Raw genomic sequence first — 15,976 nt, 5'->3', positions numbered from 1 at the left:
ATTGCAGCCCCAGCTCACGAACTAGTAAATCAGCATCTCAATTTAACTGAAGAGTCATAAAGCCCTTCTTGCTGTTTATAAAGCTGAAGTGATCTTGATATTTTATTTTTTATCTTGTATGCAGAATTCTTTGATTCCTATAAAGTAACTGCAGGTTATATATTCCATTCAATTTTATCCAAGTTTTAAGAAAGCAAATTACACAGTTCTACGTAAGGACTGTTCAAGAGCTCCATATGTTAAAATAACTGCAGAAACCATAGAAGGCAGATGCAGCTGAATGTGTTTCTAGAAGCTTGTTCATGTTCTCCCATGCATGCACAGAGCAAGGAATAGTTATCCAATGAAATCATTAGATAGACATCCCAGCCTCAAATTTGTTATGAGTATCTTAAAATCTGAACTGTGAAAATAAGAAAAAAAACAAACCCAGGAGTTCCAGAATTAGATTTTAGTTTGCATAAGCCAGCAAAATTTTCAAGTTTATTTAACACAACCTTTGCCAAAGGCAGAGAGATATTGTAAAGGCAGTGTGAAACTGCCATATCAAGACTTCTGAAACACTGGTCTAGGCTTTTCCAAGGTTCTTTCACGCCCATCTCGCCCCTTCTACTCTAAAACTCAAGAGATAAGAGATCAGTCTCTCATAATGACATTGAGAGATACTGAGAGACCATAAAATAACGTAGAACCTTTTAAACAGGTCCTGGATGTCACAAACTCTAACTATTTTGCTAAACTTATTTTCCCACCTGTGTCTGAACATTTCCTTGCAGCCTGTTTTTTGCTTTCAATATTCACATTACATTCCAATTTAAAGATTGACGAAAATCTAGTTGCAAGTTTTAATTTTACTGTAATATCTGCCACGGCAAAGTTAGGCAACAACCGAAAAACAAAGCCTCTGCCTACGTAACTATATCACTAGAGGCCAGCAACAGATTTAGAAAAGAGATGCTTTTCTGTAATCATAAAAGCTTCTGCATCTCTTTCCAAGGAGAGATTAACTCTCTCTAAATTTTAGATAAACTAAAAAACTGTCTGCATGGCTGTGTTGCATTAGGGACTTTGCTGGCACAACTACATCGATTAAACTTTGTACTGTAAACCAAGCCTTAGTTATTCTACAAGCAATTACTACAAGCAATTGCTTCTACAAGCAATTACTACATTCAAAGCAGTTTTGTTCTTTTTGGGAAAATGCACCATAAATCCAACCCTCTGAACATTAAGAAGCAGTATCCAAAGAGATGAAGGCAGGAACCGACAGACAACAGATGCACTGAAAAACCTGCCTGTTAACAGAAGAGGACACACAGAAGACAAGAGTAACCAAAGACAGTCACATCACAGCTCTTACAGCACAGGAATGACAGGAGCAGGAAAGTAAGTAACTATGTGAAAAGTGATGGAAAAACCATTCATCTGCTTGCTGAGGATTATTAGAGTACCATATGCATAACATGGCAGTGCTTAGTTGAGGGATTATTGTCGTATTTCTACTAAGGAAAGTTTAATCTTAAAATGCATCCAAGTTCTAAGTCTACGCAGTACATAGCTACAAAATAGTACTAGTATTGGAACAATGAGACATTCACTGTTTAAAAGTGGGAAACTAATTAATAAACTTGCAGAATATGCTGAGTTAACAGTACATGCAGTAAGGTTTTCAAGTATTTTTATCCCAGGAAAAGCACGGGTCTGGAGACAATACACCACCGAGTTACAGAAAGACACCAAAGGGATAGTGTGTTTACTTCGCTAGGGGCAGGAGGGCAAAGCATCCTTACAGCAGCAATATGATCTGCAGAAAAAACCCAGAAGTTCTATAGTTTCAAAAGCAGCAGTTAGGAACAATTTACAACTTATCTGTGGTATTACAAAAAAGATGGATATAACACATTAAATCTCTCCAGTGTTTTCTAATTATTCTTAAAAGAGAAACAGAAGAAAAATCAGTATTAGAGCACTGCCTAGGCAAAACAGTTTTATCTGTTAGACTTATGTTTAAAGCAAGATGAAGTGCTAACAAAAGGTCTGACATCAATGCCCACTCAGCACATTCGCAAGCCAAATACTGCACATTTGACAGGTGATCAGCAGATATTGGTGATCAGAGAGAACTGCTTCTCAACAGAGGCTTGGAGTTATGGTCTTAAAACTGCTAGACACTTCAGAAAAAGTGCTTGATAATTCTTAATGGTTAAACTAAGGCCATTAAGCTGCAATTGGAGTGTACTGGGTGCTCTAGCGCTTTTAAAAGCCATTCCGTGGCCCCAGGTTTGACGCTTAGAGACAATGTAGTATTTTAGCTGTACTGCATTTTTGGACTCTTAATTAAGAGACAGTACAGAAAAAAGGGAAGTAAAGTACTTGTGTGCAGCTAAAATACCCTAGACTTTCAAGAAAGAGCTCAAATGCCCAGTACTATAATTAAGCAAAAAACCTCTTCACCATCCTCAAAAACATCTCTGGAAGATAAGCTGAATAAAAAATGCTGATAACCCTTCTAACCTACCTTAAAAGAAGAGATAACCCCATAAATTAAATTGCATAGATAAGGCTTGAGGCTGGAACATGTATTTAAAGTTGACCTGCAAATGAAAAATTCAACACTCCTTTTTTTGTCTCATTGTGAAGAAACCAGGGAAGCTCTCATCCTCCTTCCCTCTACATTTTCATTCTCATCAGAAATATAGCACAGTATAACTAACACAGTAAAGTTAGACATTCAGAGAACTCTGACCTTTACAGCAAGCTATCACTCTACTCAGAAACAGATAAGTGACTAATTCATATGGGGAAAACTTCTCTTTGGTAACAGCAATCAGGAAAACCAATGAAAAGGCCTTACTCAAGACACTTCAATTAAATGGCTGGAGAAACTCAGCCAAGATCTCATCACAGTACACAACGGATGGTTCACCTTCTAGACTCTATTCAGATCTGAAATTCTGAAAGTTTAAAGTAAAAATGCAGCATATAACGTATTACTTTTGCCCCTCTCTCTCTTTTACACTGAGAAGGTCAAGCTACTTTTTCTCTTTTGCAGGTCAACTTCAATACAACATCAGCTGGAAGTCACTCACCCATGTGACATGCACCTAAGCTTCTAGAAATCTTCATCTCAAAGGCTCCTGAAATTCATGTGCATTTGCACATTAAAAAGCATCAGTCGAGGAATTAACTAACAGGACACATCTGGCACTAGGATGCATCTTAGAGCAATCACTTTTACATCCTAGAAGTGAGTGCCAGGACTAGAAATCATTTAAAATTTATTGAGGACAAGAAAGCACAAGTAAACACACATATGCATTAAGAGAAGTTACAACCACGAGTAAAGATGTGCCTCCTGCAGCCTCATTTTTGAGGAGTCGGTTAATAAGTGTACAGGTCTTTGTCTACTCAGACGTGCAGCTAAAGGAGAGACTTAATTCAGGACAGGGATATCAGATTTTACCAAATCAGCACCAATAACTGTGTTCATTACACGAATAGCTACCATGGCATGCATCTGTACAAACCTTTCGGGCAGTTGTCCACAGCTGGTCATGAATAAAAAGGCATATAAATTTTTCTCTTCTTTTATTACAATGAAGTTTATAACAGTACAGAAAAGTCACACGACCTTAGTGGGTCAGTTTGCTTAAACCCTGGAACAGGAGGAATTCTAAATACATTAAATATTGTTACAAGTTCAGACTTAAATGTACAAGTAGTTGGGAACAGTTACAGCCCTCACCAAACTATGTTGGGGACATGAAGTCCAACAGCACTTGAAGTGCTGTGAAGGCATCATTTCACAAATAGCAACATAATGTTACAGAACTTGCCTTTAAGGTGGTATGTTCATGTAATTCCAGCGCCTTCACAATTTAACGAACCATATTTACTATACTTCACTTCTAAAAACCTAGATGAAACATGAAAAAGAAGCCATACAGTATAAATTGCAACATCAGGAAAAGTTCCTGTTATTATTCCAAATAATTTTTCCCATGTAAAATAAGAATGTCCAATAGCTCCTTGCATGTGGGAAGATACTTATTTTTTTAAAGTCACAATGAAGCTTTAATTGACGGAAGCTCGGCTATATTAACAGCACAAGATGAGAAAAGGTTTAATCTCCAAACCTATTAGAGCGAGTGTAGTAGCATCAGTAGCGGCCACCTTGCGACATGACAGGAGGTCTCATTCCCATTGGAGGACGAGGAGGTCCACTCTGGTAAGGGGGCACCATTGGAGGTCCCTGACCGTACGGAGGCATCGCTCCAGGAAGATATCCTGGCATGCCCTGGTGATGAGCACCGTACTGACCTATAAACAGAACATTCAAGATGCAAAATTTAATTTTTTTTTTTCCAAATAATGGGTAGAAGTTGCATTTTGTGAAAAGCTTCTACCTCCCCACCCGTCTACGCCACTTCAAGTTTTAAGAAATTTTCTTAAAAAGACAATTCCTTTCAAGAACAGGGAACTGGAAAACTTATGATTACCATGAGGCGGCATGGGAGGTCTCATTCCTTGTTGTTGTGGAGGCATTCCTGGCTGTGGTGGCATCATACCTCCAATTGGTCCAACTGGTGGATTACCCAAGGCAGCTTGTCCCGGTCGAGGAAGATTACGCTGATATTTAGGCAACTGTGCCCTTCTCTCTTCCTAAAATCAGGAACAGACAACCATAATGCATAGTAAGAATAAAACTCACCAAGAACAAAGTAAATAAAAGCATAGTGAAGTAGATTACAGGTACTAAACTACTTCAACTCCACTGCTGTAGTAACGTTACACAGTAGCATTTGGATTTTCCCCCCCTTCCTTCAAAGTTACAGTATTAATACTGGCCTATCTAGCATTTTGCATCCAACACGTTCTCGCCCTCCTTCCTCAGTTGAGGACAGTCTTGTCCTCATAACAAGCTGAGACAAAAAAAGCCAAACACAAATCAAATTTACCTGAACTGAAATTAAGGTTCATTTGTTTTATCTATAAATCCTATATTTGACTGCTGTAGTAACACCAAGCCCACTTCAATCCGTGAAGCCTTTTGTCCTACACCCACTAGTTATAGCTATTTAACTTCAACCTTGAGTCACTAACAGAAAGAGTTTAAATTATGTTTTAGGTTGAGTACTGTCCTCTAACCGATAAAAACAAAGCTTAGATCCGCAGCAGGATCACTGCAATCTGCTAGTCGTGACTTTGCAAACCAAGAAGTTTGCTCAATGCATGGTTCCATTCCATTAACTCTGTACAGTTCGCACTCTCATCATTATTAAAATATGCATCGCAGAGCACAGAAGAAATTCTATGTAATCAGCCATAATTTAATTGCATTTTTCAGTCAGACGATTAAAATGTTATAACTTACCAGTGATATATCCTCATCTGGATGGATCAACTTACTGGTTGCACTGGTGGTTGTGAGGGTAGCAGGCTTACTTGTTATAGATGTAGCTGGTTTAGCTGCAGTACTGTTTGTCGTGCTAGTGGTTGAGGCTGTCGACTGTGTGTAAGCAGGGAATGTTGGTTTTGGGGGTTCTGTTGTTGTTGCAGGTGTAGAATTAAGAGGTTTGAAATCAGTACCAACCGGACCTGGAACAGCTGCTGCAGCCTGTGAAACAGAGAGAATAATATTTACTTCTCAAAGCATAAGAAAACTTCAATGTCTGTTAGACCTCTGAAACCTTCCAGTGAAATACATAATTAAAACAAGCTTGATAAAAGTAAACTTCAGCCTTATTGCATACCAGAGCAACTGAAAACAAGACAAAATAAAACCCAGGATATACACATACAAACACACACACACACAGAGGAAAGTCTAAAATTTGCAGGTCAAAAGCCACAACTAGAAAAAAGGAATAACAACAACAAAAAACACCCCACTATCAAAATTTTTTATCTCAAATACCGAGTTCGGTAAATGTCTAAATCTTTCCTAAATTTATTAATAGCCTAGAAGTGTAAACTCATCGTTCTCTCACTAAATTATTAGCATACTTCAGCAACCATTAGTTTAGAGTACAGCTCAAAGTGTTAGTATTCATTAAAATTAGGCATTTAAGAAATGTTTTAATTTAAGAAAGCTCTATTGTGTCAGGGGTTTTGTTCTCTCTATAAAAACAATGCTTTATTTTCAGAAAGTACTGTCTCTCCATAGATCTTTAATCTCATTTGTGAATAAAGAATCAACTGAAGGCGGATAAGAGATCCACTACAGATTCCAGTATATCTTTCCTACTTTTACTTGAATTAAAACTTCAGACGAGTGTGCTTAACTAGGCTTTCTCTGAAGATGCAACAATCTCCAAAGCAAGCTTTAGTTATGAGAGAATGCTTTTCTTTCCAATCACTGTACATTTAAATCTGAACTTTCCAATCAAAGCAAAACATTTCAATCTTCTGCATGTTATGCAAATTACAAAATTCCCTACCTTAGGATGTACCATATCAAACAACAAACTAAAAAGCCTTCACCATGCATCAAGCTAACCACTGCCCACTAAAATGCATTTAACTGCTTTCATGCTTTTTTAACCCTTTAGAACCAGGATGTAACATTTCATTCTTTCTCATTAAGAAGAGCTGGGCACTTTGACAGTTATTTCTAGTCAGATGCAACTCCAAATCAAGGACTCTGCAGTTTTATCAGCTAAACATAATCAGGAACATAACCAGAAATTATCTGAAGATGTTTAGTCAATTTTAGATTTTACACAACGGTCCAAAGGGTTAAGTTGCAAAGCAATTTGTTTTAACTGTGACTTCCTGCGTACTTGTGCTGTGCTAGGAAACAGAGCGTTAGAAGATGCTGACAGACTTTCTGAATTGGAGGAAGCTGTACTTGAGCTTGTGACAGGTGTCCCCATCTGTAGCATAAAAGAAAGGAAACGGTGAAAAGTCTCCAAACAAATGGGTGGAAAGTATCCAGATTAAAGGATTTCTCATGCTAAGTCCTTTTTTATGAAAGGATTGTGATTTTGTTAACCAGAGTCTTTCCTGCAGAAGTCCAAAATGCAAACAGTACACTATGATGGTTTCTGAAACATACTTGAAAGTAAGTAAAAGCTTCAGAACTAATACATGAGTGTGATCAAAGTGTAGGCGTCACAAGCCACTATCCCCCACCTCCCACCCAAAACAATTAAATTCTTCCTACCCTAACTTACTCCCCTAAATATTTTAAAATAAAAAAAACTCCTAATTCAGGCAATACTTAACCAGTTCAACAAGACTACAGAATAAATTAGTCCATCTATGGGTAGAGAGCCCATTATGAAACAAACAGGAAAGAACAGGTCACATCAGGATTTATACTTTGGAAATTTTAGGTCAAGTTCCATCCAAGCAGATTCCGGTAGCTGATTAATACACCCCTGCGCCAACCCACAGCACCCTTATAAATGACAAACTAAGGGGATTAAAGAAAGAAGTGTTTTGCCTACTCTCTTCTTCCCCTGTGCTTACAGAACTTCTGTCTGGTTTCATGTCTGTTGCAAGACAAACAAAAGAATCTTTTAAAATTCATTCAAGCACTACACTGCAGTAAACTTAAGAAACAACACAAGCAAGAAACTTAACCAGTCATTTCTCAGGCCTCAACAATAAAGAATGGACACTGTTTAGACAGTGTTGGCAATTTAAAGAACACAGCAGTAGGTTCCAGGCCATGAGACACCTTACCTGCCCAGCACTCGGGAAGAGTGGCTTAGTAACTGGAGGCTGGGGGGTTGGTGCGGCAGCAGCGGGAGCCGGGGGCCTGTTCAGAATGCCCGGTGCTGTAACAGGCTGCGCTTGTGTCATTGGAGGCATCCCAGGACGAGGCCCAACAGGCGGTGGCATGCCTAGAAACCACAGAGAACCGGGAACAGATCAAGCTGAAGGAAGTAAGAGTAACTCCTTTAGAGGAATTCTGTTAGGTGTTCCTCAGAACAAAGTCTCTCTCGAGGAAGATGCAATAAAACATGACAAAGGGTAATCCCAGCAGTTACCAATAGTCCAGGTAACCTCACTTTAGAGCAGTGCTCAATTAAGTTGTGTTTTCTACCAGAGCCTCAAGTAGGAAGTTCACACTCTCAATAAAGTAATGCAATTAATGCAGCAACTGTTTCCAACACAGGCCAGTGTTGCCAAGTAGGTGATCAACTGTTACAAAATCCAAAAGATGCAGCCATTATGAATAGTATCAGAATTTTGACCAAAACAGGGATCAATGTCCCTGGGGATCTTTAGTATAGTGCAACAGTAACACAACCCTAATATTTGTAGCCTATCATCACAATACATACACTTCCTAAGTGCCAGGCACTAGGAGAGGGTCAGATATGGGAAGTTAACAGCTCACTTTGGTTTCAATGCAGTGGAACTAGGCTGTAACTACCCCAGTGCCTTGCTGTCTCCTCCTCCAGTGAGAAATGGAAGCAAGCCAGCCATTCCCAAGCCACCAGGGCACAGCTGCTGGTCAGGTGGAACACCCTCAGAACTTAAGCGTGCTTAACAGCTGCACAAGCTTGAGAAACAGCTCTTCACACAGCAGGTATGATCATCACAATGATACCAAACACAAATAATAATTTCTAATTGAAAGTCATAAGTCAATCCCTCCAACTGTGCACAACAGTGGCTTCCATGGCAATCAATCCACACCAAGCTGGTGGCATAGGTCTGCACCTTCTTTATAGGCATCCAAATCTCTGTGTAAACAAATAAATATAATTTAACTCTTGCCAGCGAACGAGTTTGACAACTCTGACTTACCTGGGGGCATACCAGGCATAAGTGGTGGTATTCCTGGTCCAGGAGGCATCATTCCGCCCATCGGCATCATCCTATTAAACAGAATATGAGCACTGGCATGAACACTCACAATAAACTCTTAAGACAATTGGCACATACCTGTATCAGATAAAAATGTATGGTAAATAATTTCAAGAAGCTCTCAACAGAGGCAATTCAAAACCAGATGACTCCACAGTTAGAAATGTTTTTCCACAAGAAAAAAACAAACAAGAAACCCAAGAACATCCCCATAAACTTTTAATTTTAACTTCACTTCTTCAAGCTTTCACTTCCACTATTATCAGATTTCCAGAACTGGTGTTCCGCCTGAAATCTATTTCAGGCCACTAGTTTCAGCAGTGTCCCAAAGCCTGATCTCAGTACACTCAGAAAAAATGCAAGTAGTAAAAACAACTAACTCTTAATCATAATAAAATCACTGTACATCTGCTATTACTCCCCTCTGACACTAAGAGTCTATGTGTGGTTACAGCACCCTCATACTATTTTAATATATTCTCTGTCCTGTAGTGAACTGCAGACAACCCAAATCTGTAAAACTATCCACTAAATACAGAGCAGAGGCCACAGGGTAAGGCAGCCTTTAGAGTTTCAGTTAAATACTCCCTGTGCTAAGGATGGAAAACTGGGATTTATTTTTTTTAATGACAAGTCCTTATTACGGCCTATTTTTCCTTCATATTAAAGACAGGTTTGGTTTTTTATTTTCCCTTGCTACTGATATCTGGAAAAAAAAAACAAACTTGGTCTGTATTTCCTAACAGAAAGCTGGCATGTAATGACTCATTTATCCTTACCTACCAAACCACGCTACAAATCAATATACATTCCCCATCTACACTATATGTACAACCCTTAACCTAAGCAAATTCCTCCTGCACAGGGCTCGAACTCCATAAAAAAATAAGCTGTCTACAACACCAAGTACTTTTAAATTGGAAAGCTGTCAATATGATCGCTTTATAGTGTAGGTTAACTTTGCTTAAAGTTTCCCAGACATTTGAAGTGTTCGCTCTGCAGAGCAAACTATCTGTTAGGCCCCTCGCCCCCTCCAAAAAAGTGCTGGGGTGCTCAATGCCTGCTGCCACCAGAAAGGTGACTTCCTAATAAACTGCAGGGATAGCACTAGAATTAGAGTCGCACGAGAAACAAGGGTGCGTCCTACCTCCTAATTCTTTGCTCATTTTAAAAGTATCATCGAGGTAAGTAAGCAAAATTTTAGATTAAACTACATAAAATCATAATGTAACACCAATCCCTCGCCCCTAAAATTTCACCAAAATGCAAACACAGTGGATTTTTGGCAAATTAATTTGTGTTTTCTAGCATACAATGTCTAGATGATAGTCTATTCACCTTAACTTAAAGAATTTAACGAGGCCTAAGCACCAGCAAGCCTGATGAAATTCTATTCAGTTTCCATCCAGAAAAACTACAGCCATGATGAGCATCCACCAACTGTTTGACTATGATGCCATATTTAAATTCAAAGTGTTAAAAGAATATTTATGTCTCAGAAAAGAACACTACTTCACCTCGATGAATTTTAAAATTTAGAAGCAAAGTTCCTGCAGTCTCTCCTACAGTGTAAGAGATCAAGCATGAGGAGCTGTACTCTGGTTCAAGAGAGGCTAAGTCCCTACGGATCTATTTCATTAATATTTTGTAGAATACATAGAATCATAACATATAGTCTTGTAACATTCATTTAGACAAAGCACAAAAACTTCAGATACTATACAATAACAGAACTAAACATTTTCCCCAAATTCCTAAGCAACATTCAGAGGTTTTCAGTAAGACAGTTTCAAGCTTATAAAAAAACATAACATAAAATGGGATAATGAATGTACCTATAATTACATTAATGAGATGCTTACATGTTTCCACCACAAAATGACTGCATGTATTTTCTCTGCTGATGTAATCTGTGAAAATTTATGACAAAATCAAAAATCTAACTGTGATTTTCAAAACACATTGTGATAGGGTATGATGTCAACCCCAAACAAGCATAAAAAAACCAACATCGAACTTTTGCCCAAAATACAAGATAAAGTTAAAGCATTCAGCAATTTTTTCCTGTTAGGTCCATGACTGATAAGCAGATGCACGTGTGCAATACCCAAAGGAACCATAGTTCACGGGAGGCTCTAAACCAACACACCAAAACTTTAAATTATTATACTGCTACTCAATAAAGTTAGGAGAAAAGCAACAGACTTTATACATAAATACACAGTTTGGCCATAACTTAATGTTGGTTTACAGCCATCCAATTTTGTTGGCAAGTCTTAACATTAAGGTTACAGACTTCACCGGTTCCCATATACATTCTTCCAATTAGCTTTACTTTTTCTGTGACAGTTTAAAATGCACAGTATGAACACGTCACATTAAGTCTTTCTTGCTACTCACCCAGGTGGCATTCCAGGCATAACTGGAGGCATTCCAGGCATCATAGGTGGAACACCTGCCATTAATGGCGGGATACCTTAGAAGGAAAATGAATTTTATACAACTCTGACAGCGTAGTAACAAGTCTTATCTAGTAAATTCAGAATGGATAAACATTCTACAGGAAGCTCCAAAAGATTGTTTTTTAAAACAGCATTGCTTACAAACAACACAATATAAAAGATTATCTGCAAATCTGACTTTTGAGTCATTGTTTTCAGTCCTGCAAGACTGTGAATTTTCTTAAGTCTCCAGAGAACATGCCTTATCGTTACAGAAAATATGAGAAGAGACCAGTTTTGCTCACTGCCATTCCTAAATAAATAAATAAATAAAATAATCTTTCTTCAGTTATGGCTTGTATGTTAGTTGCCCATCCTGTTAGCAGACCTTAGATGTGTGGCAACCTTTCTGTCCCATTTCCAAAATGTTGTTATAAAATACCAGAAATGTCAGTCAGACTTACGCTTTAAGTACTCATGTTTCGCTCCCACATTAACATTCCTTCAGTCTAGGCACAAGCATTAGGTATTTTAATTTACATCACAAAGAAAGATGTGTGTGCACACAGAATGGGGGAAGGGAAAAAAACTACGGAGAAACTGCTTATGCGCACATCACAACAATTTTATGACCTGTAACACCCAGTCTAACAACCAGTGTGAAAAAGGGCAGATGGTTATTCCAGCATACAAGCAGCAGTCTGCATTTCTCCTCGGCTTTTCAGGAACTAATGTAGAAGACCATCTCACCTGGAGGCATCCCTGGTGCTCCTGGCACAGGAGGCAAACCTGGCTGCGCCATCGGGGGGATGTACCCCTGCTGTGGCTGAACTTGCTGGGGTTGAAATGAAGTTGAAGCTGCAGATTCATCATCTTCATACTCGTCAGAATCATCCTGTTGTTTCTTTTTCTGGCTCTCTGCTGAACAGTACGCGCATATGGTCAAACTGAAGCTAAATCAGACTATGAAACTAATTTTATTGCAAGTATTCTAGTTAGAATAAAACTAATAAAAATCAAATCTTATCAGTGTCTTCAAAATTCACAGAACTACAAAAAGTTACCTGAGCCTACCTATACATACAAATAAAACAGGGAAGGGAAGTGATCAACATTGTAGTGACCCTTAACATAAATGGGGGCCTTCCTTCATGTCAGTCTCACACTGTCCAGAATAAACCAAAGCAGTTCAAACAAACATATACTTAAACAGCAAGGAAATGCAAGTCCCTGGGCATCCTCAGGCTTGTATAACCCACCTTTCATCCCCTTGTCCTCAAAAATAAAATCACCATCCCCATATGCATTAGGTAACAGGTGCACTAGCATGCAGCCATTTCTGAATAGGAATTAAAAGAAAACCTCTCTCATCCTTCTAACACGACTGGAAAATATCTAGAGCTGCAGGTAGAGAAGGTATTAAATCCAGCCTTTACTCTTCCAAGAAAAGAGACCTGTGTCACAAAGCTTCGTATCAGCAAGAGACAGACCACGGAAATAAACAACTCGCTAGATTACACTTTACCCTGAGTTTTTTGCTCAAGTAACCTCCTCCGTTCCTCCATATCTTTTTCTGGAATGCCCTCCATGCCATAGATTTCCAGTTCAATGTCTGTTCTTCCAGGAATAGCATTTGGAACAGCATCTATTGTTTCTTTATGTACCTAAAGAAAAAAAAAAAACAACCAAACTTCCTGACCACAATTCACATCAGGTTCTACGCGTTCCTCAGCCAGTTTCAAGACTCAAAAGGAACATCGTTAATGGGGAAAATCTTTAGCCAAACATTTTCTTGATACGTGCTTTCTAATCACTGTTAACTACTACTAGATTCTAAAACCAGTTCATGTAAACTCATCTTCTGGGCACCAAGACAAGACAGTATGACTTCCTCACTCCTACCCCCCAAAAAGTGACAGGGGAGATCTCTACAGCACACTCTCCGTGTGACTGCTGACACGGCAGGACTCCTGCTCTGGAAATGGACCATTGCTGTCCTTTTCTCACCAGTTTAAGACACTGGAAGCCCTCAACCCCCACTTTTAAGTTCACTATTAATTCCTACTTTAGATACTGATAAGAAAAGCTGATACAAGTCTAAAAAACTTACCTGCATGCAGTGTATTGCCAAACCAGGTCCTGTATAGAGTTTCTTATGACATATATGGCATTTAAAGTGCTTTGCTTTTTGATGCTGTATAAGGATTTTTTCATCATCAAAATCCCTGTTACAATACCTATTGAAGACTGTTAAGGAACAGGTACACAAGTATTTCACAGATGTCTCAAAACAAACCACCTCGTCCTACCAGCAAGCATTTCCCTCTTCCGACAAGTACAAAACCAGCAAGATGCATGCACGTGACCAGAACCATCATTTGATTCAACCTCCTTTGATATATATTCTTCAATTTCTAGTTATTTCTAAGCATTCAACGTGCATAAGTAAATTAAAATAAAGTTGCAGAAACATTAAAGGAAAAATAGACTTGAAATACACAAAAGGGAGGTGATGCTAAATATTTCAAAATGCCTGCTCAACAAGTCTCAGTAGCTAACATTTATAAAAGAGAACAAAGGTTTTATTTAATAATTTTCCATTTTCAGTCATTCAGCCATCAATCGTTACAGCACTGCACACTTTACTGTCCTCATTAAAGAATTCTCTGTTTATAAACAGAAACGTTGTCAATGAACAACTTTCTGTACATTTATGTGACGGAAGAGGCAAACTGATTTCCTCTCTGCAGGTCAGCATTCACATTCCAGCAAACACCCTACACATCTTCCTAAGCAAGGCAAATACACAATTGTTACTTATAGCTGTTTCTTCTTAAGCCATGCCCCTCACTTTTACAAAAACCTGAAATATATTAATATCTAAAATAAAAGCACAGATGCCTTCCAACACAAAGCAGTAAAAGATTTCAGACCAGCTTATAAATGCCTTTATTAAACATTTTTAGATCGAACAAAAACATTTTTAGATCGAACAAAAACATTTTTGAGAAAAGGTAAATCTGTAATCGCCTCACAACCCCCAATAAAAAGCAGATCGTGAAGGACTGATCAAAAAAATCCACCGGTATTTCTGGATACTGAGAAACTGCACGTGACTTTGATGCGGCAATCACAAAAGTGAGAGGCCTCTCCCTCACCCATAAAAACTTTTCAGGACTCTTTTAAGCACATCTGCCTCGCTTCTTGAATAATTGTGTTTATTTATTTGTTTTCTTCCATTAAAATCCTTCCCCCGGGGGATAAAGGCCGCTCTCCATTCTCCCCACGATCCCAGCAACCCCACCAGGCCTGAAGCGCCAGGAGAAGCTGCAGTCTGCGGGGGCTTTTGATAGCCTGTACAGATTTGTATCTGTATACAATCACGATTGCTTAAAGTAACGTGTTTTTTTCTAGTGGCTGAGTTGCATAAATGAAAAGAAAGGAGCACTGTGTGACGAGAAAGCCAGCACCGCCCGGCTGGGGAAGATCAACCTTGAAGAAAAGACATGTTGCACAACACCACCTCAGCCACGCATGCTCAACAGGCCGGTTCGACCAAAAGATACTTGGAATCGATTCCCGAATCCCACCAAAGACCCTCTAGTAGAAATGCTAAGCATAAGGCATGTCACTGTTAACATCAGCTCGAGAAACTGTATGAGTACGCAAAGCCTTTCCTAGAAATAAGACACACACGCATGTAATGAGAAGATAAAAAGCCCCAGCGCTTGTGTTTGAGCAGACGCCTTAGGAGGCGCCGATGGCCCGCGCACCACGGCTGAATAAGAGAACGCCCGCTTTCTAAACTACAAAAACGCTCTCGAGGAGTTTTATTTCGGTAACGCTTTACAAGCAACGCGAGGCGAGGCCTCAAGCGGGGGGGGGCCGCAGAGCAGGCCCTTCCCGCGCTGAAGAGTACGAAAACAGAATAGGAGCGAGCAGGAAGGCGAAATGTAGCAAAAAAAGAAGGAAAGAGCCCCGTCCCGGCCCAGTGAGGAGCGGGACAGGGCAGGACACAGGGCAGGCCGCACCAGGCCGTTGCCCTCCCGCCCCCCCCGCCTCGCCCCACACAGAAGGATACCAGCACCAAGGCTTCAGCTGCTTCTTCTTCTTACGCCCCATGGCGACGGCCCCGATCTATACAACAAGAAGACGGCTGAACTCTCCCCTCAGGAACCGCAGCACCCACACCAACTCCTCCGCGTAGCCGAGCCAGGCGGACACAAAATGGCCGCTACGGCCCCAACTGGCGCCACCGCCTCCGCGCTCCCAGCTTACACCGCGGTGGGCGGGTCTGGTCACGTGACGTGATCGCCCACGTGATACATCCCGGTGTTCCCGCGCTGTTCAGGCCGCCATTTTGTGCCAGGGGTCCCCGAACTCATTTCCCGCCTCCGCGCTGAGGGCCAAGCAAGAACTGCTTTTCCCTGAGGAATCTGGTTGGGCGAGAAGGCTCTTCAAGAGGCTGCCTGGGCCCGTGCGGCCCCCGAGATCCCTGTGCTGACACAAGAAGTAGTTACTATTACAAAAAGTGGAATGCTTTTGATTTAAGCTAAAGATACGTTTCACCTGAATAATCGGATTCCAATTCAGTTTCAATTCAACGACCACGCCCCTTCCGTAAACCACGCCCCTTCGACAACACCTCTCCGTCCATGAACACGCCTAACGACCACGCCCCTTCGAATGACACGCCCACTTATCGGCCCCGC

At 40.1% G+C, this 15,976-nt stretch overlaps 1 protein-coding gene across 8 annotated transcripts; it reads right to left on the bottom strand.

Moving 5' to 3' along the window:
- Nucleotides 1-3,261: 3,261 nt before the first annotated feature.
- Nucleotides 3,262-15,545, bottom strand: ZNF207 (zinc finger protein 207). 8 transcript variants are annotated; one of them, XM_054083396.1, is made up of 13 exons: nucleotides 15,346-15,545; nucleotides 13,375-13,501; nucleotides 12,790-12,928; nucleotides 12,015-12,185; nucleotides 11,224-11,299; nucleotides 10,686-10,733; nucleotides 8,764-8,834; nucleotides 7,690-7,850; nucleotides 6,783-6,875; nucleotides 5,375-5,617; nucleotides 4,500-4,662; nucleotides 4,137-4,320; nucleotides 3,262-3,916 (listed from the first exon to the last, which is right to left on the bottom strand). In XM_054083396.1, the coding sequence occupies exons 1-12, from the start codon at nucleotides 15,384-15,386 to the stop codon at nucleotides 4,160-4,162; spliced, it is 1,494 nt and encodes a 497-aa protein (XP_053939371.1). In that variant the 5' UTR covers nucleotides 15,387-15,545; the 3' UTR covers nucleotides 3,262-3,916; nucleotides 4,137-4,159. The 8 variants fall into 8 exon arrangements, with proteins under 8 accessions (XP_053939371.1, XP_053939370.1, XP_009562206.2 ...); XM_054083395.1 differs by having other exon boundaries at nucleotides 3,262-4,320; XM_009563911.2 differs by having other exon boundaries at nucleotides 3,262-4,320; nucleotides 12,015-12,182; nucleotides 15,346-15,544.
- Nucleotides 15,546-15,976: the final 431 nt, after the last annotated feature.

Source organism: Cuculus canorus, chromosome 18, assembly GCF_017976375.1.
Source record: "Cuculus canorus isolate bCucCan1 chromosome 18, bCucCan1.pri, whole genome shotgun sequence".
NCBI classification, from domain to species: domain Eukaryota; kingdom Metazoa; phylum Chordata; class Aves; order Cuculiformes; family Cuculidae; genus Cuculus; species Cuculus canorus.
This window is presented reverse-complemented; position numbering and strand designations above follow the sequence as displayed.